This window comes from Aethalodelphis obliquidens, unplaced genomic scaffold (genome assembly GCF_003676395.1).
Source record: "Aethalodelphis obliquidens isolate GAN/ISIS:26980383/991018 unplaced genomic scaffold, ASM367639v1 scaffold72, whole genome shotgun sequence".
NCBI classification, from domain to species: domain Eukaryota; kingdom Metazoa; phylum Chordata; class Mammalia; order Artiodactyla; family Delphinidae; genus Aethalodelphis; species Aethalodelphis obliquidens.
Genome location: NW_020838016.1, coordinates 9,554,543 through 9,580,980, shown reverse-complemented (window position 1 = coordinate 9,580,980; position 26,438 = coordinate 9,554,543). Strand labels below are relative to the sequence as shown.

The following is a 26,438-nucleotide window of genomic DNA, read 5'->3' as shown; positions in this document are numbered from 1 at the left end:
TGGGATTAAAGGATTTGCCTAAGAGTCCATAGCTGAAGAGAGGCAGAACCCAATTTTGGACCCATAGTTTCTAACTTGAAATAAGTCTAGTGTTCTTATTTAATTATACCAACCACAAACTGAAATGAATTACATATTTTAGATTCTGTTTTATGCTATCTGATTATTTGATATGAAATAATAATAGCCCTTTGCTAGACATCTATGCTGTTCTTTTCACTTTTCTCAGTTTCCATGAGAAAAATAAGCTGATAATCATGAGAATAATAGAATCATAGAATTTTACAACTGGATGGAATTTTGTGAGGCAGCTAATCCAGCTCATTAATTTTACAAATTAAAAAACTTAAATGGAGATTGGGAAAGGGACATTCACTCAGCTAGTTAGCAGCAGAACTAAGAACCTAGGTTTCTTGCTGAACATTATTTCTACTAATGTTGGCTATTATTGTGAACAGTAATACTCACATTATAGGTCAGTATTCTTCTGTTTGATTTTACTGAAACCTGTTTTCTCGCCAAGTAATTTCATTTAGGATTAAAATCAGTGGGCCATCCTTCACTAATAACTGCCAGTGCTGCTGAACAAATGAGGAGGCAAGCTTCCTAGTGTTGAGATGTTTATACTGCAGAAAATTACTTTTAAGTTGGTCATAGTTCCCTTCTAATAAGAAGAGATTGGCAGAGGGGAAGGTAAAGTTGGTAAACTTATACAGATTCATAATAAATTAAAGAATAAAGAAAGGCAGATAAGTAAAAACAACTGAAAAAAAAATTTTTTTTAAGAAGGAAGACTTCTCTGGTGGTCCAGTGGTTAAGACTCCACGCTTCCACTGCAGGGGGCTAGGGTTCAATCCCTGGTCAGGGAACTAAGATCCTGCATGCCACATGACATGGCCAAAAAAATTTTTAAATAAAAATAAATAAACTTAAAGGAAAGGGAAAAAATCTAAAAGAACAGGAATCCTGGAAAATGTACTAGAAAGACAGAGAGTAGTTGGCAATAAAGGCACAACTTAGAGAAGAGAAATTTTAAAAATTGAATTCAAGTGGATGGAATAATTAAGTGGGAATAAAGCTGAGAAGAGCAGTTACTAATAGGGAATAATTGGCCTGAGCCATCAAATAATATTTTATATCTGTTTTAATTATTAAGGCATGGTTTTTATAGATTTTAAGTACACTGTTATAAACACAAGCCAGTTTTAATTATTTAATTTTGCCTCTGTAAAATTCTCTCTTGGACCTAAAACATGAATGAACTTTTCTGTTTTTACTTTAAGAGTGTAGAAAATATAGCTTCATCAGTGCTTGGGAAGTCTCTCTTTGTTAATTGGCCTCATCTTGAAGAAGCTAGAGTTGTTGGTGTATCAGATGGAGAAACTAAGTAAGATTTTATTTATAATTTTTAAAGTTTATATGTGCTTTGCTATTTGTTGGCTTTTATTCATACATTTTAACTGATATAATATTTGTAAAATATTTACACTCTATAGTGAAAATGAAAGTCCTCTAATCATACCACTCCAGGTTCAACCACTATTGACAGTTTATTGTACATACCTTGAGATGCATATTTTTTATTAGTATTTTATTTTATTTTTTAAATTAAATTTTATTGGAGTATAGTTGCTTTATAATGTTGAGATGCATATTTTAGATGCATATATTATTTTTTCCCTTTTGCCTTCTTTTCCTTTCAATAGCTTGGAGGTTCTATATCCTAATTCTTTTCTACCAGTTATCATTATATAAATTAGCAAATATATTTCTTTCTGACAAGAATAAATAGCATATGTAACCTTACCTTTTCCATGCCTTTCCCAGGTTTCATTTAAATAATATATTAAAAAACACGTATCTTCTATTCTAAAAATAATTTCTTAACATTTTATTCAAGTTCACAATCATTTTATCAGTGATTATTTAGACAAGCTATTCTTTGTCATCTTTTACTTGGTCTGATATCTTGTTCTTTTGTTATTTTTCATGTCTAGAACTTTCTAAAGTAATTTTTTTTTCGGAGAAAATGTGAGGATGTTAATGTTTTCTGAGTTATTACATATCCAAAAGGTTTTTTTGGTTGTTTTTCTCATGCATAGGTTTAGAGTTAGAGGCCTAATCCTTTTTCCTTAGGTCTCTGCAAACGTATCTCAGTTGTGTTTTGTTGCGTAATTTTGTTGATGAGAAGTCAGTACCAGCATGAACTGGTATTGAACATTCTTTTTTAATCATCAAAATTCAGTTCCCCTGCCTTTTTGATGAAGTCCAGTTATCAGTTTTTAGTTTTATGGATCGTGCTTTTGGTCTAAGAACTCTTGACCTAGCCCTAGGTCCCAAAGAAGATTTTCTCTAAAAAGTTTTATAGTTTTACCTTCTCCTTTTACATTTAAATCCATGATCCATTTTGAATTAATTTTTATATAAGGTATGAGGTTTGGGTCAAGTTTCATATGTTTACCTATGAATATTGAATTAACTCGAGTACTATTTGTTGAAAAAACTCTCCTTCCTCCATTAGTTTGCTTTTACACCTATGTCAAAAATAAGTTGAGCATATTTGTATGGGTCTACTTGTGGGTTCTCTGTGTTGTTGCATTTGCCTCTATGTCTATTTTTATGCCTACACCACATTGTCTTGTTACTGTAGCTATGTAGTAAGTCTTAACCTTAGGTAGAGCGATTCCTTACTTTTTTTTTTTTTTCAAAATTGTTTTAACTATTTTTGGTCCTTTGCCTTTCTATATATAGTTTAGAATAATTTTTTTTATATTTATAAAAATCTTTGAGAAATTTTGATAAGAATTGTACTAAACTTATAATTTGTGGAGATTTGACATCTTTACTATGTTGAGTCTTCTGATCCAAATGGATAAATGAAGCTCCATTTATCTCTCCATTTATTTTAATCTTTGATTTCTTTTATCACTATTTTGTTTCCTCAGCATACTGAACCTGTATATGTTTTGTTAGATTTATACCTACCTAAGTATTTAAAACTTTTTGGAGCAACTATAGATAGTATTATGTTTTCAATTTCAGTTTCCCCAGCCAGTATATAGAAATGTAATTGATTTCTGTATGTTGATTTTATATCCTAGGACCTGGCTAAACTTACTTCCCTGCCTTTTTTCTTAAAGTCCAAGCCAGTTATTTTTTAGAATTCTGAATTTACCTAGTTGTTTCCTCTTAGTGTCATTTAAGTTGGTCCTCCATCCCACATGTTTCCTGTAAACTGGGAGTTAGGTATAGTGGCTTGATTAGAATCAAGTTAAACTTTTTTAGCAAAACTACTTTATTGGGGCTTCCCTGGTGGCGCAGTGCTTGAGAGTCCACCTGCCGATGCAGGGGACACGGGTTCGTGCCTCGGTCCGGGAAGATCCCACATGCCGCGGAGCGGCTAGGCCTGTGAGCCATGGCCGCTGAGCCTGCGCGTCCGGAGCCTGTGCTCCTCAACGGGAGAGGCCACAACAGTGAGAGCCCCCCGACCACAAAAAAAAAAAAAAAAAAAAAAAACTACTTTATTGAATTTGAGAGTATTAATTCTTTAAAATTTTATATTTTTATTATGTATTCAGTTTAATTTCTTATAGAGAAAGAATAATAATTTGTTTTAAATTTTGATTAAAATTTTTTACAAGTGTTTGTTCTGAAATTCATATTACAGTTTTTAAAAAGGAGGCTTTTTGTTTTTTGGGTTTTTGCCGTTATACCATGTAGAAATCTTTTCACTTTGAAGACTCACACTACTAGAACTCTATATTAAACCACAAATTTGCGGGTAATATAATTTTAATTTTTAAGGTTTTACTTGGAAGAACCTGCAGGAACACAGAAGCTTTATTTGGGAAGAACTGCACCACCCTCTAAAGTGGTCCATCTTGGAGACAAAGAACAATCTAACTGGACAAAAGAAGTACAAGGAATTTCAGAATAGTGAGTGTCATAAATAGTATTTAATGTCATTGAACTAGAATGTGGTGGTCTAATGTACTTATTTTTTAACTTATTTTCCACTTAGTGTGATTACTCTGAATACTGACTGCATCTTCATTTTATGGTCTAAAAAAGTAATGAGTTCTAATTTAAAATAAAATCTGGTTAGCAGCAGTTAGAGCCTTGCCCAGTTTGTCACTAAAATACTTCATGATGTACAAAAAAAAAAGAAAAGACATAATCACTTACACTAGGAATACACAGTTCATAAGTTGCCTGAATTTGAGAGTTAATTTCACTAACCATAAGGCCATTGAATTTCTTGGCCACATGTAACTAATAAAAATAGGAGGGCATACTCTCCTTTGTTCTTCACCCCTCCCTCCTCCCTACTCCCCTCCTCCCTACACCCAAGTCCCTTATGCTCTGAATTCAGACATGCAAGGTCTATACCAGCTAAGTAAAGAAGAAGCTAACCCTCCTTGGAATGCTAATTTTCAGGGTGCTTTGTGTCCCATGATCCCACCCTAACAGTACCTCTCCTTTTTCATCCAAACACTAGAATTCCCTAAACCAAAACAGAATAATAGAAACTGGCAGTGGCACGTGAAATGGTGTTATAAATGTATATCAGTCAGCCCTCCTGTTCATACTGTAGTAGCATCCATTGATAAATGGGAACTCAAGGAGACACCTCTTCTACAATTATAGGAGCTAATACCAGGCCATAATATCTTTATTCAAAGATGATTAAACAGGAAATATGTAAAAAGACCATGAAAAGCTATCCAACATAAAAGGAGATGAACACAGCTGTCAGGGGGAGAAGAGCATTTTTGGCCTCCCAATAGTGTAAGTTAGATACCCCTGTCATAGCTCACATCATTCTGAATTTTCTTTTATCGCATATAAATAGAATCATAATAATAAATTTATGAATGTGGTTACTTTAAGACTCTTTTCATAGATAGTAGGCTCCATAAGGGTAGGGAACATATCTGGTTTTTTCACCATAATTTTAATTTAGCTATATAAAATATATGTATATATAATAATGTTATTTAACTATATATAGTGTATATTATATAATACATATATTTTTGTATAAACACATATACGAAAATAAAATTATGATTTCTATAATGAGCTCAGTAGATGGTCTGAATAGTAATATGGGCATACTGAAAAGTGAATCAGTGGGCTAAAAGATCAAGCTAAGGAATTTCTTCAGCACATAGTACACAAAGAGATGAAAATAGTATAGTCAGAATTTCTGATATGTAGCTGAGAGGAGTTCTAGAAAGAGGAAATGGAAAGGAGACAAGAAAATATCCCTCAGGTGAAGAATGATTGCATCTTCATATCAGGAATCAGCACACTTTTTCTGTAAAGGCCAAATACTAAATACTTTAGGCTTTGTAGACTTTACAGTTTTTGTCACAACTTCTCAACTCTGTTGTTATATCACAAAAGCAGCCATAGATATTAAATAAATGATTGACTGTGTTCCAGTAAATTTTATTTATAAGAATAGGAGGCAGTCTGGATTTAGCCTGTTACCATAGTTTGCCAACCCCTACTTTAGACTGAAAAGGCTCACTGAATGCCCCTCCCTATCAATCTCTATTTTCTCTTTCTGGATTTACCTATTCTGGATGTTTCATATAAATAGAGTCACATAATATGTGACCTTTTGTGTCTGGCTTCTTTTACTTAGCATGTTTAGGGGGTTCATACATATTGTAGTATATGTCAATACTTACTTCTTTTTATGGCCAAATATTTCATTGTATGGATATACCACCTTTTGTTCGTGCATTCATCTGTTGGACATATGGCTTCTTTCCACCTTTTTGCTATTGTGAATAGTGCTGTTATGAGCATAGGTCTATAAATATTTGTTTGATTACTTGTTTCCAGTTCTTTGGTTACATACTTAGGAGTGGAATTGCCAGGCTGTTTGGCAGTTCTCTGTTTAACTTTTTGAGGAACTGTGAAACTGTTTTCCGCAGTGGCTGCACTGTTTTACGTTCCCATCAGCAGTATACAAGTGTTCCAGTCTCTCCACATCCTTTCCAACACTTTTCTTTTTTTTTTTTTTTTTTTGGCTGCATTGGGTCTTTGTTGCTATATGTGGGCTTTCTCTAGTTGTGGCGAGTGGAGGCCACTCTTCATTGCAGTGCACGGGCTTCTCATTGTGGTGGCTTCTCTTGGTGCAGAGCACGGGCTCTAGGCGCACAGGCTTCAGTAGTTGTGGCACACGGGCTCAATAGTTGTGGCTCACGGGCTCTAGAGCGCAGGCTCAGTAGTTGTGGCACATGGGCTTAGTTGCTCCACAGCATGTGGGATCTTCCCAGACCAGGGCTTAAACCCGTGTCCCCAGCACTGGCAGGCTGATTCTTAACCACTGCGCCACCAGGGAAGTCCCACAGCGCTTCTTGTTTTCAGTTTTTTGTTATAGCCAGCCTAGTGGGTATGAAACACAGGAGTTTCTTACAACTCTATGAGTTCTTATTTAATCTTACAGACTTTGGGAAAGGTAGCCACAGGATAATGCAAAAAGTCTTAAGTTAGGTACTCAGAACTGCTAGCATATTTATTTAAAGTTTATTTAAGCATTTGATTATGAGTTGGTAGTTTGAATGATGACTATCATCTTAGAATATATGCACACTCATACACATCTATATTTATTTTTTATTTTTTCTTTGAGCTACCTGAGAAGAAAAGGAATAATAATAAATGAAACATCTGCAGTTGTATATGGTCAGTTACTCACAGGTCGTAAATACCAAGTAAATCAAAATGGTGAAGTCCGTCTAGAGAAACAGTGGTCAAAACAAGTTCTTCCATTTGTTTATCAAACTATTGTCCAAGTAAGTCTCCTTCAGGTCTCAATTCTATCTTAATGTACACTGTTGCACACTGTATAAAGAAAACACTATATCATATTAATATGCAGCAATATATAATAGATATTATTTAATGTAATTTGCAAAATACTGTAGTGTTTAAAAGGAGTATAACACGCTCAGACACTCATTCTGTGTATGGTTAGGAAACTTTTCTTTTGTATTTATTTATTATTCTCACAAAAAGTTTGCTTTAAATAAATTAGTAAATACAAAAAGCATTTGCTTTTGTGTTTGTGATCTTAGATGTTGTAAGGGGGCAAATTTTTTTAAATGCAGGTAGTGATCATGTAATTTGGGGGAAGCAGTATAGCATAGTGATTAAGAGTACTGACTGAGTTGACTTCTTAGCCATATGACCTTGGGCAAGATCACCTTTCTGTGCTTTAGTTTCCTCATCTATAAAGTGGGGCTAGTAATGGTCTCTGCCACAGAGGGTTGTCTTCAGGATGAAATGAACTAATAAATATGTAAAGTACCTAGAAGAGTGTCTGGCATATAAGGAGATAGTAAATTTTAGATTCTGGTATTGTTATGTAGAAAACCTTTACATTTGACCTTTGTAGACAGCATAGTCATAATCCCATAGGAAAAAATCTTGATATGCAGTCTATAGAAATTTTGACTGTAACGATTCACTTTTATATTTCATTCTACATAGGACATCCGAGCTTTTGACTCCCGTTTCTCCAATATTAAAACATTGGATGACTTGTTTCCTCCTAGAAGTATGGTCTTTATGCTGGGAACACCCTATTATGGATGCACTGGAGAAGTTAGTACCTGTTATTATTACTATTAAATTTCTTTATGGTTTCAAGTTAATACAGTTATTTAACTTCTCTTCATTTAGGCATAAAATAAAATGTAATACTGAAGGGGGAAAAAAGAAAGAGTTCATTCATCTAATTTATAAACACAATATTTGGCTATATATCTTTAGTGTTGAGCACACTGAGATCAGGAGGTGGTGGAAGAAGAATTCAGATTCTAATCTCTTTTTTCATAGGTTTATTTATTGTAGTACGGATGAAGCAATTCTGAAATTATTTTCAATGTATTATTGGGTTGATGAATTGATAAATGTGTTGATGTTTTGGGGAACTCCAGCTCTCACATGGGAAAAGGTACTTGTAAGTATAGAACAGGAGAATGCAAGAAAGGACCTGTGGGAACAGATTAGAATTGGAGGTATTAATGTGAACTCATGATTGCTAAAATACTTTATACGTGTGTATGTGTATGTATATAGGCACGTGTATATGGGTATATTTATGTATGTTTGTAGATAATATGAATGCATATGTGCCTATACGTACATATATTTTCTAGCCCTATTTGCTCATAAGGATTGGAAGCAAAGATACCCTGGTAGCATGTAACACTCTGATCTTGATCTCTAACACCATATCCCACAAAAAGGAACTGGCCTTCTCAGAGAAATGGCTGATTACAGGGCTGAGGCAGAATAAGTACACGATGAGCCTAGAACTACTAGTTATGCGGGAAAGCAAGGAAGTACTCACAAGAATGATGTGAGCATATGTGGTACACAGGTACCAGGTTGAAGAGGCTCCTACCGGCCAAATCTGGGACTGTTTAAGTACCAAAGTAATTGAGTACATATTGAATTATAAACCATCAGGGGCGGGGAATAGGAATGCATGATTCCATAGTGATAATAAATAGGTAAATAAATGGAGAAAGGAAAGACTTTTGCCTATATTATCATGTCAGAGATAATTGTGGAGGGAATGAGGGAGTTGGAAAACCATCATTTAACAAGCATAATGATTCAGATTGAATCAGGCAACAATCATCATTGGAAGCTAAATCTAAGGGGAATTTTTGATCAGGAGCAAGACATTTTCATGGTCTTAGAAAGTGTCTCCCCACAGATTGTTTATTTAGTTGCAAGGAAAACAAAAAACTATAACTGTACAGTAAAGAAATTGAGCAACATCTTGATTGTGTGATCAAAATTAAAAAATAGTGAGGAACAGATGAACATCATGTACCTCCAGATGGGGTACTCTACAAAGGACACATCCTCTGTGCACTATTCTGGCTGAGAATATGTAACATTAACCTAATCACGAGAAACACTAGACAAATCCCAAATGTAGAAATGTTTTTAAAAAGTCAGGGTAGGGGGCTTCCCTGGTGGCGCAGTGGTTGAGAGTCCGCTTGCCAATGCAGGGGACACGGGTTCGTGCCCCGGTCCGGGAGGATCCCACGTGCCGCGGAGCGGCTGGGCCCGTGAGCTATGGCCGCTGGGCCTGCGCGTCCGGAGCCTGTGCTCCGCAATGGGAGAGGCCACAACAGTGAGAGGCCCGCATATCGCAAAAAAAAAAAAAAAAAAAAAAAAGTCAGGGTAGAGAGGGAGGAATGAACTATATTCTTCAAAATGTCAGTGTATGAAAGACAAAGGCTCTGGATATATTAAAAGAGGCTAAAGAGATATGACAACTAAATGCAATATCTGATCCTAGCCTGATCCTGTAGTAGAGGGAGTAAAGAGTTTTCTATAAATATAGGTCACTTTTAGGTCAACTGACAAAACTGGTGTATGGACAGTGGATTAGATAAAAGTATTGTGTTGTAAATTTATGTATTTAATAACTGTACTGTGGTAATATAATAAAATATCCTCTTCTTAGGAAATATGCACCAAAATATTTAGGGATAATGGACATGATATATATAATATACCCTCAGAAAGTTTCAAAAAATAATTATGTGTATGTAAATACACACATAGAGCACAAATGTTAAATGGAGTTAAATGTCGATAATAGGTGAATCTGGGTAAATGTTCTTTGACTTGTTTTATTTTTGCAACTTTTTGGTAGTTTGAAGTTATTTGCAAATTAAAGTTAATTTTTTTTAAAAGGCTGGTTAACAACTGGTTAAAGCAAGGTACAATGACTCAAATTTATAAGCACATCCACTTACAAATTCGAAGAAAATGTCCACTATCTACTTTTATTGTGTTACTGTATTTCAGAAATACTAAACACTACTCAAATAAGTAGAAAAACAAGTAAATAAAATGTAGTGAAAGAGACTAAAACATACTGTGATTTTTTTCTTTTTTTTTCCCTCCAAGGTTCAGGATTCAGGGGATGTGATTACAGAAGGCAGGATTCGTGTGATTTTCAGTATTCCGTGTGAACCCAATCTTGATGCTTTAATACAAAACCAGCATGTGAGTACTATAGTCCGTGTGATTTAATTTAGAATTGATTACCTTTAAAAATGTTAGAAAGATATTTTTGGTACCTCCTTTGAATTATTGCAAATATTTTATTTAACACTGATTAAATTCTCTCACAGTTGTATCTAGTATTAGTTAAAAATAAGTGGAATCTGTGCTCAAAACTTCATGCAAATCTTTGGGAGAAAAACTGCTGAGATCCCACTATTAATCTATAATGGTTGTTGTTAATGGTTGTTGGTAGTGTGGCTTGTGGGATCTTAGTTCCATGACCAAGGATTGAACCCAGGCCCTCAGGAGTGAGAGCCCGGAGTCCTAACCAGTGGACCGCCAGGGAATTCCCAGTGGCACATTGATTAGCATACCCTCTGGGAATAGACTTGGGTTTTTTTAAACCTTTCGTAATTAATCAAGGTCTGCATTTTTAGTTACAAGTAACAAATGACCTTCTTGCAAAGGTTATATGTCTCTACTCAGCTAAAGATGAACAGTCCCTAGAGAAAATTGGGAAACTGCACTTAAGTTCATGGCACCCTTTTATTTTTCTCTGTTAAAGTAAGGGGATAATCCCGATATCTATCATTTGTTTTTATTGATTGATTAGATAATTAACTTGACTGAAATTAATTCACATTCAGCCAGCCGTTGCTACTTATATTTTATTTTTGCTAGTAGTAAAAATCTAAAACTTCATTTCCTGTGAAATGCGTTTAAGGCATTAGGCATCAGCATACCCGTGAGGAACCTTTATGGAAAGCAGAGAAGTCCCTAAAATCTTGCCATCAGGTCTCTTTTGGAGAAATAATTCAGAAGGCATAGTCAGGAAATCAGGAGAGTGGCCCTTTAGATGAAGAAGCTGGAACTCTGTTTGGGAGTCAGTGGAGGCAGAAGAACTTGTTGCTTCATCCCTGGCTTTTTTTTAGATCTGACAGAGCCTACCCAATTCTAAGGGTACAGTGTTGCTAGGCATGCCTTCTCCAGTATACTTTCTTTCTCTTTACATATTTTCTTTATCTTTTACTCAAGCCTTCTTTCTCTACTTTTTATTTTATAATTTCTAGGATATTTGTGGTGATTTAATTAACTTTAACTATACCATAATCCAATATTTTTCAAAAGGAGTACTAATTGTATTTTGAGCAGGACTACTGTGTATTAAATAGGACTGCCCTGTATATGGCAAGACAATTGGCATCTTGGTGCCTGGACACTAAGTGTTCTTAACCTGTGTCAATTATTGTAACTGAATGTGCCTCAACACATTTTCAGATACTTATTAGAAAAGTGGTACTACCTGTGATAGAGAACTATTGCCTTAATTCTTCCTTCATATTCTGAAATTATTTCTATATCTGATAATATTTTTGATTGTGTTGCATTCTTTACTAGCATATTAATGTATTTTAATAGTGACTTTATGTACCAGGCGACTAAAAAAATTTATCCATTTAGGGGTCATTGTAGACATGATCATTAAAAAAATAATCGTGGAAAATAATTCCTTACCATTCTCTGTAAATTTTGCTTTGCTGATGATAAAAATCCTTACATTCCCATGAAATAAGAATATAAAATATTTGTATAATTTATTAAATATAATATATTTATTATATTTATATATTCATTTACATGAACATAGTATATGAAATCCATATAAAATAAGTATGTATTATTATTATTACATACATAATGTTAGGAGTATATGGTAGCTTACCATAGTTGGTACTGGATTTGTGAGTAATTTACTTCCTGGTTAAAAATTGTATGATCTGGTAATTTTTTTTTTAATTTGACTGTCTTCATAGTTTCTTCCCATAAGTACACAAATAAAGGTTACATTTCATTGACTGAATTATATTAACAATGTATTAATTATGAGCCTATTCATACTTATTTTCATATGATAAATGATTTGGGGAAACAAATATTACTTATATCTATATATGAAGGACACTCAGTTTTGCTCAGTAGCAACTATTTTGATGACATACTCATGTTTTAATTCAATGTAATAATTATCAAGACCTCAATTTTTCCCAGGTATTTTACCAGGTCCTTCTTAGAACATGAAAATTAATTTTTTAAAAATCGTTCTCGCCTACAGAGTTTGCCGTTTAATACTTACTGTAGAGTTTATTTCTTGAGGCAGTTTCACAAACTGTATGTTTCCTCCCCCTTTGATTCATCCTTGGGAATTCTGTTCTTTAAGGAGAGAGAGGAGCAGAAATATTCTGCCTATAAATCCTTTAACAAAAAGCAGGGTGGGGGGTAATAGGTCACTTACTTTTGAGAATCCTTACATTGCCACAATCCAAAATGTTAGTGATGTCTTATCTCCAGATTTTAAAGGTAAAGAAATGCTGCTTTAATGCTTTGTGTTTCCATAATTGACCTTTTTGTTTTTATATTTAAAGAAATATTCTATAAAGTACAACCCAGGATATGTGTTGGCCAGTCGCCTTGGAGTGAGTGGATACCTTGTTTCAAGGTTTACAGGAAGTATTTTTATTGGAAGAGGATCTAGGAGAAAGTAAGTTTATGTTAGAGAAATTTACTTAAAGTGGCAGAAAAAAATTAAATAATAAAGATAAAATGGTTAATATTTCAGTATTTATTTTCTCTTATTAATTGCTCTGAATTTTCTTTAAAAATTATGCATAGATTCCTCTGATGGTGATCTTTTATCTAAATGGCACATGCTTTAGGTGTTTGGAAAGACAGTTCTTATTTTTAGCAGCTAACAAATTGAACCTTGAAAAAAGGTATCAGATGGTGTGTGTGAATCTCAATTATATATTTCCCTACATTTCCTTATTTCATTCTCCTCTCAATTACATAATCTATTTGTATGCTTTGTTGACTTGGGTTTTGAAGCCTTTCCTCTAGTTTTTCCACTACTGCTACTTTGGAAATAACCATGATAACTAAAATGTAGAAAACCAATCAAGACTAAACTTTTCTAAAAATTGAAAGCAAAGCTTTTTATTCTTTGAACAAAATTTTAAAACTTTTGTGTGTATGTGTGTGTGTGGTTTAAATTCAGCCCTCATGGAGACCATAAAGCAAATGTGGGTTTGAATCTCAAATTCAACAAAAAAAATGAGGAGGTACCTGGATATACTAAGAAAATTGGAAGTGAATGGATGTATTCATCTGCAGCAGAACAACTTCTTGCAGAGTACTTGGAGAGGTAAGTGCCTAGCAAGATCCTGCTAGGCATCCAACAATGTAGGAATGTGATAACTATTTTGCCTTGCTGATAAGAAAAATGTTTCCTTTGGTAAAATGTGACATATGTTAATATAAACTTAATTTAGTGTCATGAAGCATCACAGCCACTAGTTACAATAGAGTAGAAAAATACTGTACTTATATTATTCAAAATTAAAAAGGAAGGTGAGAATTGGCCTCCTTTTAATTAAAAATTTCCTTAACTTACTATCTTAAGTTATTCACTACTCTGCATGTCTGTGTCAGTAGTAAGAGGATTGGTATGGATAAACAAAACAACTCTTGGCGTAGTGAATTTTCTTAAAACTCCAGCTGGACAATAGATTACTATCCTAGATTCACTGAATTTAATTGCTGAAATAAATAGTCTAAGAAGTCAACAAGTCTCAGCTCCTCCTTATAAAAATGAGAAATCTGAGTACCAAGATTTACTGAATTAGTGTCAACGATTCATAGGAAATGCTGTACTTCTGGTTAGCAATTGAATGTTCTGTCCATTGTTCCACTGGTTTCTAACCTTCTTATATTTGAGGATCCCTGTATTAGTTTCCTAGAGCTGCCTTAACAAAATACCACAAACTGGTTGGCTTAAAACGACAGAAATTTATTGTCTCACAGTTCTGAACACCAGAGTCCAAAATCAAGATGTTGATAGGGCCATGCCTCCCCTGAAGGTGCTAGGGAAGGACCTGTTCCATACCTGTCTCCTAGCTTCCTGTAGCCTCACGAGTTTTGTTCCTTAGCCTATAGATGCATCACCCCAATCTTCCATCTTCACATGGTTCTCTCCTTATGTGTCTTCATATCATCTTTTTCTAAAATTTTATTGGAGTATAGTTGATTTACAATGTTGTGTTAGTTTCAGGTGTACAGCAAAGTTACTCAGTTATACGTATACATATATTCATTCATTTTAGATTCATTTTTAGATTTACGGGTTATCACAGAATATTGAATAGAGTTCCCTGTGCTATACAGTATGTCCTTGTTGGTTATCTATCTTATATAAGTAGTGTGTGTATGTTCATCCCAAGCTCCTGATTTATCCCTCCCTGCCACATTTCCCCTTTGGTAACCATAAGTTTGTTTTGGATACCTGTAAGTCTGTTTCTGTTTTGTAAATACATACATTTGTATCATTTTTTTGAAAATTAGATTCCACATATGAGTGATATCATATATTTGTCTTTGTCTGACTTGCTTCACTTAGTATGATAATCTCTAGGTCCATCCATGTTGCTGCAAATGACATTATTTCATTCTTTTTTATAGCTGAGTAATATTTGATTGCACATACGTACCACATCTTTATCCATTTCTCTGTTGATGACATTTAGGTTGCTTCCATGTCTTGGCTATTATAAATAATAGTACTGCAATGAACATTGGGGTGTATGTGTCTTTTCGGATTATGGTTTTCTCCAGATATATGCCCAGGAGTGGGATTGCTGGATCATATGGTAGTACTGTTTTTAGTTTTTTAAGGAACCTCTATACTCTTCTCCATAGTTGTTGTTCCAATTCACATTCCCACCAACAGTGTAAGAGGGTTCCCTTTTCTCCACACCCTGTCCAGTGTTTACTGTTTGTGGAATTTTTGCTGATGGCCATTCTGACCCATGTGAGGTAATACCTCATTCTAGTTTTGATTTACATTTCTCTGATAATCAGCGATTTGAGCATCTTTTCATGTGCTTTTTGGACATCTTTATGTCTTCTTTGGAAAGATATCTATTTAGATCTGCCCATTTTTTGATTGGGTTGCTTATTTTTTTGATATAGAGCTGCGTGAACTGTTTGTGTATTTTGGAGATTAACCCCTTGTCAGTCGCTTCATTTGCAAATATTTTCTCCCATTCTAAGGGTTGTCTTTTCATTTTGTTTATGGTTTCCTTTGCTGCATATCATCTTTCCTTTGTTTCTGTCTCTGTGTCCAAATTTCCCCTTTTTATAAGGACACCAGTCATATTGGATTAGGGCCTATCCTAATGACATTTTAGTTTGATTACTTCTTTTAAAATCCTATTTCAAAATAAAGTCAGATTCTGAGGTACTAGGAGTTGGGACTTCAGTTATGTCTTATGTTGGGGTGGGCGTGGGGGAGACACATTTCAACTGCATATTACCATCTAAAAATTTAGATAATTTCTTCTATTTACCTCCATGTTTCCTTAAAAATGTCATATTTAGACTGCTTTTTCTTGATTTTTCAACTTGACATATGCATTGATTTCATGCCATGAATGATGAAGCTTTAGCTTTCTTTTACCAGCCCCGCTCCCCATTCCCTTACCTCCCTACACACTTGAACACATTTCCCCTCTCATTATAGTTTTATCACAATTTTTTAAATTAAATCTGTTCTTAAGGTTTAGTCGATTAAGGTAAATGTAAATGGTCACCTCTGGATCTTGTAGAGTGTTGCATTTCCTTTCTTGTGCACATTTTTGTTCTTTTCTGTGTTGTTTATTCGTTTCTTATCTATGTTCACGTAACCAATGCGGCCCCAAACTCTGTGCCATAGCTGGAAAACAATACAGTCAAACAGGTCATGTGACCTCTCAGTTCCATTTTCTTCTTGTATACTTCCTCTTAAAACTGTCTTTCTTCCTGCTTCAGTGTGAACTAATTGCTCTCCTGGGCTGTTGTACAGCTTTCATTCAAGTTTCTCTTTACTCTCATCCTAGGAATTCCCTTCACCATTCTTCTGCATAGGATTCCTTTATTTCCGGGCTTTCATGCTTTATTCCTTCTGATTTATGTCTCCATTTTGATGGAGCACTTATGCCAGTGGCTTCCTGAGAAAGCTTACATGTCTGGAAATTTCTTTAAACCTCCCTGATACTTGGTTGATAGCTCGCCTGGGTCTAGAATCCTAGATTGCAGATTATTTTCCTTCAGAATTTGAAAAGCGCTGCTCCATTCTCCTGTTTCCTTTGCTGTCAAGAAGTCTTGTGTTATTCTGATTCTTAATCTTTGTGCATGATCTGTTTTTCATTTTCTGAAACCTTTTTAGAATCTTCCCTTTACCAATACTATTTTAATAATGTGAAGATGTGTGCCTTGGAATGGGTCTTTTTTCTTTCATTTTGCTGTTCAGCCCTTTCAAACTTGAAACTGATGCCCTTCCATTCTGAGAAACTTTATTGTATTATTTCTTTGATAATTTCCTCCTCACCATTTTGTTGTTGTCATTCTCTCTTTCTAGGACTCTTTTTTTTTTTTTTTTTTTTGCGGTACACGGGCTTCTCACTGCTGTGGCCTCTCCTGTTGCGGAGCACAGGCTCCGGATGCTCAGGCTCAGCGGCCATGGCCCACGGGCCCAGCCGCTCTGCGGCATGTGGGATCTTCCTGGACCGCGGCACGAACCCGCATCCCCTGCATCGGCAGGCGGACTCTCAACCACTGCGCCACCAGGGAAGCCCTAGGACTCCTTTTGATAGATGTTAGACCTTCTGGATTAATTCTCCTAATTTTCTTATCTCTTTTCATCCGTTTTCTGTATTATACTCCTGTTCTACTCTGTGGGAGATTTCTTCAGCTTTAACTTATTTTTTATTTAATCATTTTTAATTTCTAGAAGTGTTTCCTTATTCTCTGGCATTCCTTTTTTTGTAGCATCTTGTTCTTATAATGAATGAAATATCTTCTTTTATTTCTCTGAAGATAGTAATCTAGATTTTCTTCTATTCTTAATACTTTCTGTTTACTACAAATTGCTTTTATTTTTCCTCTTCTGTTTGATTTGATCTCTGTTTTCATGTTAAAGTTTTTTTTTTTTTTTGGTCTTGTGGTTCATATTTTCTATTCAGTGATTAAAGAGCTGACTGGATGGGCTTCCCTGGTGGCGCAGTGGTTGAGAGTCTCCCTGCTGATGCAGGGGGCACGGCTTCATGCCCCGGTCTGGGAAGATCCCACATGCCGTGGAGCGGCTGGGCCCATGAGCCATGGCCGCTGAGCCTGCACGTCCGGAGCCTGTGCTCCGCAACGGGAGAGGCCACAACAGTGAGAGGCCCACGTACCGCAAAAAAAAAAAAAAAAAAAAAAATGCTGACTGGAAATTTAATGTGCTTCAGTGAGGCTTCTCTGGTGGGACTTGGCTGTTGCAGCAGAGCATCTCCAAATATCACTACCTATATGTATATCTTTTCTCTTGAGCTGGGTAGTTTTCCCAGAAAGGTATTCTGCAGCCTTTTTCTTGGAGGACAGATATGGAGAACAAAACTGACTTCCAGTGTTCTGGAAATTAACCAGAGTAAGGGGGTCTCATTACATAGTGGATACTGTGGTACACACCCAGATGTCTCTTCACGACTCAGGACCTACTCCCTGGGCAGCAGGAATGCTGCTGTCTCACAGCCCTCAGCAGTGAGCCCTCTTCAGGAATTGCCCGACAGAAGAGAACTGCCTCACCTAAAGTTATGTCCCTTTCCCACAACAGCCACACATCCAATACCTCATCAACAAGAAGATGTAAAGGCTCAGCCAACCTGATTGCCCCAGTTCAGGATAAGTCTGAGGAGCCATCCTACTTTGAGATCTCTATGCTACTGGCCAAGGAGTTCATTAAGATTGAACCACAGCCCAACTTCTCCCTGAGCCCAATTCCCCTTCCTTCTTTCCCTTCCACAGGTGTTATTTCCACAGAACACACTAATAAACTTTTTCCATGTTTATCTCCATCTCAGAGTCTGCTTCTTAAAGATGTTATACTTCCTAGCCTGCTTCCTAGTGGCATGTTGTATAGTAATATTTTCACTGATCCCCTGTTTTCAGTAGGGCACCTATCCTCTCTTCCTCATGCCCCACCCATCCAGTTTCCTGTGCCTGGATTACCCAAGGCTCGAGCAGCCCCCATTTAGCCTCTCTGAAAGTAAACTACATGATTTACGCTGAGGTGGAGGTGACTGCCTAACTACTTATTATACAAAATTTTCAACTAAAAGCCTGTTAAACCCACCCCATACTGCAGCATCAAAATGTATGGAGCCCATATCTCCTGAGCTTTTGCAGACTTTCACAGTTCACATCAACTTGCTTCTTGTTGACTTCCCAGTCTGTTGACTTAGGGTACAGCTTATTCCTATCTGTCAAGTCAGTTCATACATATCTATTCAGTTTTCAGTTTCTAAAATTTTGTTAACTCAGCATGTACTATCAGATTCTCTGCTTCTCTCTTCATCTGTCTTTATAGGTCCATGCCCTTTTTTCTACTTTACTATTCTTTTAGCAGGCTGGGAAGGGAGCAGAAATAAGCACATGTGTTCAGTCTGCTATGTGTATTTGAAAGTACTACAGTACACTGTTAGAGAACAATGGAATTTTGAGGAATATCAGAAGAAACTTTTAGTGGATTTTCATTTGCTCTTTTGTGGAGTGCTCTAGCTTTATTGTGAAAACTAGAAAATGAACCTGTATACATTATTTTTGTCCATTTATCACCTGTCATTATAGTCTAAGAGGGATAGAGTCAGTAACTGAATCATCATAGTTTCAATTATAAAAATTTCAATTATAAAAATCATAGTTTAATTATACTTAAGAATTGAATCATTTCTCCCTCATCTTTTTTTGAGGACCTATGAATACTTTCAATCTTTTGGTCTCTATCCCTTATATGTTTACATAATTAGTCCTCAGTATATTTAATATATGCCCTTAGGATCCAGAAATTTGATAGGAAGTTTATATGAAATTAGCCATATTTTTAAAAGCAGTATTTTTGTTTGTTTGTTCGGCTAGAGCTCCAGAACTGTTTAGTTATATAGCCAAAAATAGCCAAGAGGATGTGTTCTATGAAGACGACATTTGGCCTGGAGAAAATGAGAATGGGTAAGCAAAATTTATGAGATTTATTGCCGCATAGTTCAACTTAGTGGTTCTACTGAAGGGTAGTAGTTAGTTTATCAAGAATTTATATTACTCTTGGGGGGAGGGTTTTGTATTGTTTTGTTCTTGCTTTATGATCTTAATATAATTTTTTATTTCATTTAATCAGTAAAGTACTTTTAAACTAATTTTTGTGTTTCATTATAATTACTGAGAAATAACATGTCCATGTTTATATTGGATTCATAATTAGCCCCAATTAAGTGGTGTGATTGATTATATATTTGATATCTTTTATAATTCGTAGCCCTCAGAAAGTTCATATCAGGCCTTTTATATAAACCCTCAGAAAGTTTCAATTAATGTGAAAAAATTATTGTTTTTAATATAGTGCTGAGAAAGTTCAAGAAATTATTACTTGGCTAAAGGGACATCCTGTCAGTACTTTGTCTCGTTCTTCTTGTGATTTACAAATTCTGGATGCAGCTATTGTTGAGAAAATTGAAGAAGAAGTTGAAAAGTGCAAGGTACTAATTTTCAATAACGAAGATTACTGATGAGATTTGAAGTTAAATGAACTATATGTTATCCTACAAATAATTTATTTGTATTTCAATCATATAAAACATATACTTAGTGATTCTAAATTATGTCAAAATATTCTGTAATTTAAAAAAATATTCCAGCCTTTTCCAGTGTCCATTAAGTTTGTCTAAATAAATATAAATGCCCATCTTTTTTCTTTTGGCCGCACCCTGTGGCATGTGGGATCTTAGTTCCCCGACCAGGGATCGAACCCATGCCCCTTGCATTGGGAGCATGGAGTCTTAACCACTGGAACACCAGGGAAGTCCCTAAAGCCATAGCATTTAAATTTTATGTCCTTGTAGTGTTTCTAATTTTAAGAATTAATATTTTCTGAGTCTAGTCAATAGAAAGTTTGTGATTGAGAAATAAGGTTAATTCCCTATTCTTTCCTATTCTAAGTTCTTTAAAAGATACAGTTCATCTTTTTATAGAACATAAAAATTATATTTATTTCACTTTTATTTCCCACTGATAAACTCATTCAGTTACTAAGTATTTTTGAAATCCCACTTAAACTATCCTTTTTTTATGTCTTGATTTTAAAAAGCAGTAACCTGTGTAGGCTTAACTGTTTTATCTGTTTTGATTCCCAATCTTGATGCAATAGAAAATGGGTTAATTTGATTCCTTTTTTTAACTTACAATTTTATTTTTCATATATTTGCCTTTTTATTAAAATGATGTTGCTTTCCTAACACAGTGCTCTCTTGTTTGAACTAATAGCAGAGTAAGTTAAGAACTGGTCTCTCACGTCATTTTCCCCCATCCCTCTTTCAGTATTTAAAACCTTAGGCAAGATAGTTAACCTTTCCATGCCTCCATTTCCTGATTGGTAAAATAAGAATAAAATAGTCCTCATATAGTCCTCAAAAGAATTAACTGAGTTAATACATATAAACTCCTAATAATGCCTAGCTATTATTAATGCTTAATAATACTTAGCTATTATTATTTGAATTCTCTTATCACATGCTCAAGAGCTATGAATTCGGTCTGGAAAACCACCACTAGATGACTCTTTAAGAAAAAATGTAAGGCTCAGAGCCAAGAGTTTGATATTTTGAAAGGTTAATGATATTCAGCTGAGGATTGAAAGCCTGCATTTCTTTTTAATTGTCTTTCAATGTAAAGTCTATTTGTCCAGTATGGTTTTTGAAATGAGTTTTCCACTTAACAAAAGTTTATAGCTTTAAGCCCTCAATTTTTATTTGAACCCATTTGGATGCAGAGCTTTCTAAAATGTTTTACACATTCTCCCCTTACTTTGCAAACTGAAGATACACATACAAAGTTGTAGTCCATTATTTTGATTACAACATTTTTAAAATGTATGTACATATAGATAAGACAGGACTTTTTTATTAAACCTGTTAATGAGTCAAGGAGGAGCAGTTATGAGTGACTTTTTTTTTCCCCTTTTCAGTGTTATAATGTTATTAGGGTAATAAAGAAAAGAAGGAGAAAAAACTAAAAAATGAACGTAACATTCTGAATATAATTTAAACTTTTCTTTTTAATGCTGGGTCATCATTAAAAGTATTCCTAGTTTTCTTATTGACAGTGGTTCCCAAACTCAGCTAATTATCAAAATTACTGGAGGAGCTTTTTAAAAAACGTGCATTCTGGATTCCACCCTCAGAGCAGTACTTCTTGAACTTTGCAAATGAATCACTGGGGGATCTTGATAAAATACAGATTCTGATTCAGTAGCTCTAGGATGAGCAGCTCTTGATATTCTGCATTTCTACCAAGCTCCCAGGTGATCACACTTTCAGTAGTCATTCCCCAGAACTTCTCATTTTAGTAGCTGTGGGTTGGGGCCTATAGTGAAAATGCCCTAGTCTATTAATTTGCCTAATGAGTCAGGTTTGAATGCCATATTTTCTAATCAATGCTGTAATTATACTAATAATGCCTAGGGATGTGTTAGATCATATGGGTTGTTTTTTCATATGCAATCCTCCAGGCACAGTTCTTGTGTCTGCTTTTTTAAATTACTTTAAATCTTTTCTCATATTCTTTTTTCTTGCTATTGTCAGTAGGCACCAGTTGTACTCTATCAGTACTTCTAGTCTGCTATGCCCTGGAAACATAGACACCTTGTCAGTAAGACCTTCGCTTTTCACCCTATTTAAAATTTCAGTCTCTCCCCACACTGCTGATCCCCCTTCTCTGCTTTATATTCCTCTATGCTTTTTATCTTCAAACATGCTATTTTTTTCCCTTAGTTTGTTTCTTGTATGTCTCCCGCAACTAGAATAGAAGAACAGTTCACTGTTCTATCTCCAGTACCTAAATCAATAAATGGCACATAAATAGAACTCAGTAAATATTTATTGATAGATAGAAATGAAATATCTCTATAATAAAAGAAAATAGACTCTGTTTAAAGGCTGGAGCATTTTACTGTATATAAATACAAGAACTCTATAGTACATGGACTCTGTAGCTTAGGGCTGTTTTGTGCCCTTTTGTACTTATGTCCATAAGCTATAGTCTAAAAATAGGTGACTATCATTACAAGTAAACTGCTGCCATTTTTCCTATCAGGTAAGAATTCACTTTTTGAAAATATTTAATGTAAATCATAGTAATGGATTGCAATGGTTATAAAGTATTCTCACTTTTTTTTTTTTACACAGTATATTTTTCCCTGTTAATTTTTTTAATAGATCTTTATTGGAGTATAATTGCTTCACAATACTATGTTTCTGTTGTACACCAAAGTGAATCAGCCATATGCATACATATGTCCCCATATCCCCTCCCTCTTGAGCCTCCCTCCCATCCTCCCTATTCCACCCCTCTAGGTCATCGCAAAGCACCGAGCTGATCTCCCTGTGCTATGCTGCTGCTTCCCACTATCTAACTATTTTACATTCGGTAGTGTATATATTGTCAATGCTACTCTCACTTCACCCCAGCTTCCCCCTCCCACCCTGTGTCCTCAAGTCCATTCTCTATGTCTACATCTGTATTCCTGCCCTGCAACTAGGTTCATCCATACCATTTTTTTTTTCTAGATTCCATATATATGCGTTAGCATACGGTATTTGTTTTTCTCTTTCTGACTTACTTCACTCTATTGACAGACTCTGGGTCCATCCACCTCACTACAAATAACTCAATTTTGTTTCTTTTCATGGCTGAGTAATATTCCATTGTATACATGTGTCACATCTTCTTTTCTTTTATAAAGTGAAAGGTGTTTTTTTTTAAATTATTTTATTTTTGGCTGCATTGGGTCTCTGTTGGGACATGGGCTTTTCTCTAGTTGCAGTGAGCGGGGGCTACTCTTCATTGTGGTGTGCATTGTGGTGCGGTGGCTTCTCTTGCTGCGGAGCACGGGCTCTAGGCACGTGGGAGGCACGTGGGCTCAGTAGTTGTGGCTCACGGGCTCTAGAGCGCAGGCTCAGTAGTTGTGACGCACAGGCTTAGTTGCTCCGCGGCACGTGAGATCTTCCCGGGCCAGGGCTCGAACCCGTGTCCCCTGCATTGGCAGGCGGATTCTTAACCGCTGTGCCACCAGTGAAACCCGCCACATCTTCTTTATCCATTCATCTGTCAGTGGATATTTAGGTTGCTTCCATGTCCTGGCTATTGTAAATAGAGCTGCAATGAACATTTTGGTACATGACTCTTTTTGAATTATGGTTTTCTCAGGGTATATGCCCAGTAGTGGGATTCCTGGGTCATATGATAGTTCTATTTTTAGTTTTTTGGTTTTTATTTTTTTGCGGTACGTGGGCCTCTCACTGTTGTGGCCTCTCCCATTGCGGAGCACAGGCTCCAGATGCACAGGCTCAGCGGCCATGGCTCACAGACCCAGCCACTCCGCGGCATGTGGGATCTTCCCGGACCGGGGCACGAACCCGTGTCCCCTGCATCGGCAGGCGGACTCTCAACCACTGTGCCACCAGGGAAGCCCTCTATTTTTAGTTTTTTAAGGAACATCCATATGGTTCTCCATAGTGGTTGTATCAATGTACCTTCCCACCAACAGTGCAGGAGGGTACCCTTTTCACCACACCCTTTCCAGCATTTATTGTTTCTACATTTTTTGATAACTGCCATTCTGACTGGTGTGACATGATACCTCATTGTAGTTTTGATTTGCATCTCTCTAATAATTAGTGATGTTGAGCATCTTTTCACGTGGCTCTTGGCCATCTGTATGTCTTCCTTGGTGAAATGTCTGTTTAGGTCTTCTGCCCATTTTTTAATTGGATTGTTTTTTTGTTATTGAGCTCCATGAGCTGTTTGTATATTTTGGACATTAATCCTTTGTCTATTGTTTCATTTGCAAGTATTTTCTCCCATTCTGAGGGTTGTCTTTTTGTCTTGTTTATGGTTTGCTTTGCTGTGCAAAAGCTTTTAAGTTTAATTAAGTCCCATTTACTTATTTTTGTTTTTATTTCCATTACTCTAGGAGGTGGATCAAAAGAGATCTTGCTGTGGTTTATATCGAAGCGTATTTTTCCTATGTTTTCCTCTAAGAGTTTTATATTGTCTGGTCTTACATTTAGGTCTTTAAACCATTTGGAGTTTATTTTTGTGTATGGTGTTAGGGAGTGTTCTAGTCTAGTTCTTTCACATGTAGCTGTGCAGTTTTCCCAGCACCACTTATTGAAGAGGCTATTTTTTCTCCATTGAATGTTTTTGCCTCCTTTGTCATAAATTAGGTGACCATATGTGCATGGGTTTATCTCTGGGCTTTCTATCCTGTACCATTGCTCTATATTTCTGTTTTTGTACCAGTACCATATTGTCTTGATTACTGTACCTTTGTGGTATATAGTTTGAGGTCAGGGAGCCTGATTCCTCCAACTCTGTTTTTCTGTCTCAAGATTGCTTTGGCTGTTCGGGGTCTTTTGTGTTTCCATACGAATTGTAAAATTCTCTGTTCTAATTCTGTGAAGAATGCCATTGGTAGTTTGATAGGGATTGCGTTGAATCTGTAGATAGCTTTGGGTAGTATAGTTATTTTCACAATATTGATTCTTGCAATCGAAGAACATGGTATATTTCTCCATCTATTTATGTCATCTTTGATTTCTTTCATCAGTGTTTTATAGTTTTCTGAGTACAACTCTTACACCTCCTTAGGCAGGTTTATTCCTAGGTATTTTATTCTTTTTTTTGTGATGGTAAATGGTATTGTTTCCTTAATTTCTCTTTCTGATTTTTTGTTGTTGGTGTATAGGAATGCTAGAGATTTCTGTGCATTAATTTTGTATCCTGCAACCTTACCAAATTCATTGATTAGTTCTAGTAGTAGTTTTCTGGTGGCATCTTTAGTATTTTCTATGTATAGTATCATGTCATCTGCAAACAATGACAGTTTGACTTCTTCTTTTCCAATTTGTATTCTTTTTATTTCTTTTTCTTCTCTAATTGTCGTGGCTAGGATTTCCAAAACTGTGTTGAATAAGAGTGGCGAGAGTGGACATCCTTCTTTGTCCCTGATCTTAGTGGAAATGCTTTCAGTTTTTCACCATTGAGCATGATGCTTGCTGTGGGTTTGTCATATATGGCCTTTATTATGTTGAGGTAGGTTCCCTCTATGCCAATTTTCTGGAGAGATTTTATCATAAATCGGTGTTGAATTTTGTCAAAAGCTTTTTCTGCATCTGTTGAGATGATCATATGGTTTTTATTCCTTAATTTGTTAATGTGGTGTACCACATTGACTGATTTGCATATATTGAAGAATCCTTGCATCCCTGGGATAAATCCCACTTGACCATGGTGTATGATCCTTTTAATGTGTTGTTGAATTCTGTTTGCTAGTATTTTGTTCAGGATTTTTGCATCTATGTTCATCAGTGTATTCATCTATAATTTTCTTTTTTTGTGATATCTTTTTCTGGTATTGATATCAGGGTGATGGTGGCTTCGTAGAATGAATTTGGGAGTGTTTCTCCCTCTGCAATTTTTTGGAAGAGTTTGAGAAGGATCAATGTTAGCTCTTCTCTAAATGTTTGATGGAATTTGCCTGTGAAGCCATCTGGTCCTGGACTTTTGTTTGTTGGAAGATTTTTAATTAGGGTTTCAATTTCAGTGCTTGTGATTGGTCTGTTTATATTTTCTAATTCTTCCTGGTTTAGTCTTGGAAAATTGTACCTTTCCAAGAATTTGTCCATTTCTTTGTGGTTGTCCATTTTATTGGCATATAGTTGTTTGTAGTAGTCTCTTATAATCCTTTGTATTTCTGCGGTGTCAGTTTTGATTTCTCCCTTTGCATTTCTAATTTTACTGATTTGTATCCTCTCCCTTTTTTTCTTGATGAGTCTGGCTAAGGGTTTATCAATTTTGTTTATCTTCTCAAAGAACGAACTTTTAGTTTTATTGATCTTTGCTATTGTTTTCTTCATTTCTATTTCATTTATTTCTGCTCAGATTTTTATGATTTCTTTCCTTCTACTGACTTTGGGTTTTCTTTATTCTTCTTTCTGTAATTGTTTTCAGTGTAAGTTTAGATTGTTTATTTGAGATTTTTCTTGTTTCTTGAGGTGAGATTGAATTGCTATAAACTTCCCTCTTGGAACTGCTTTTGCTGCATCCCATAGGTTTTGGGTCGTCGTGTTTTCGTTGTCATTTGTTTCTATGTATTTTTTTATTTCTTCTTTGATTTCTTTAGTGATCTCTTGGTTATTTAGTAATGCACTGTTTAGCCTCCATGTTATTTGTGTTTTTTACAGTTTTTTTCCTGTAATTGATTTCCA

At 35.5% G+C, this 26,438-nt stretch overlaps 1 protein-coding gene across 2 annotated transcripts in view; it reads left to right on the top strand.

The window, feature by feature from the left end:
* The window catches only part of XRN1 (5'-3' exoribonuclease 1), a 101,936-nt gene that overhangs the window by 38,813 nt on the left and 36,685 nt on the right, over positions 1–26,438 (top strand). For both annotated transcript variants that reach the window (XM_027091648.1, XM_027091649.1), the window contains exons 19-27: positions 1,284–1,387; positions 3,805–3,936; positions 6,650–6,812; positions 7,510–7,623; positions 9,958–10,056; positions 12,480–12,595; positions 13,109–13,255; positions 19,039–19,128; positions 19,517–19,652. In XM_027091648.1, coding sequence (XP_026947449.1) covers positions 1,284–1,387; positions 3,805–3,936; positions 6,650–6,812; positions 7,510–7,623; positions 9,958–10,056; positions 12,480–12,595; positions 13,109–13,255; positions 19,039–19,128; positions 19,517–19,652 — 1,101 coding nt within the window. The remainder of the gene's footprint in view (positions 1–1,283; positions 1,388–3,804; positions 3,937–6,649; positions 6,813–7,509; positions 7,624–9,957; positions 10,057–12,479; positions 12,596–13,108; positions 13,256–19,038; positions 19,129–19,516; positions 19,653–26,438) is intronic.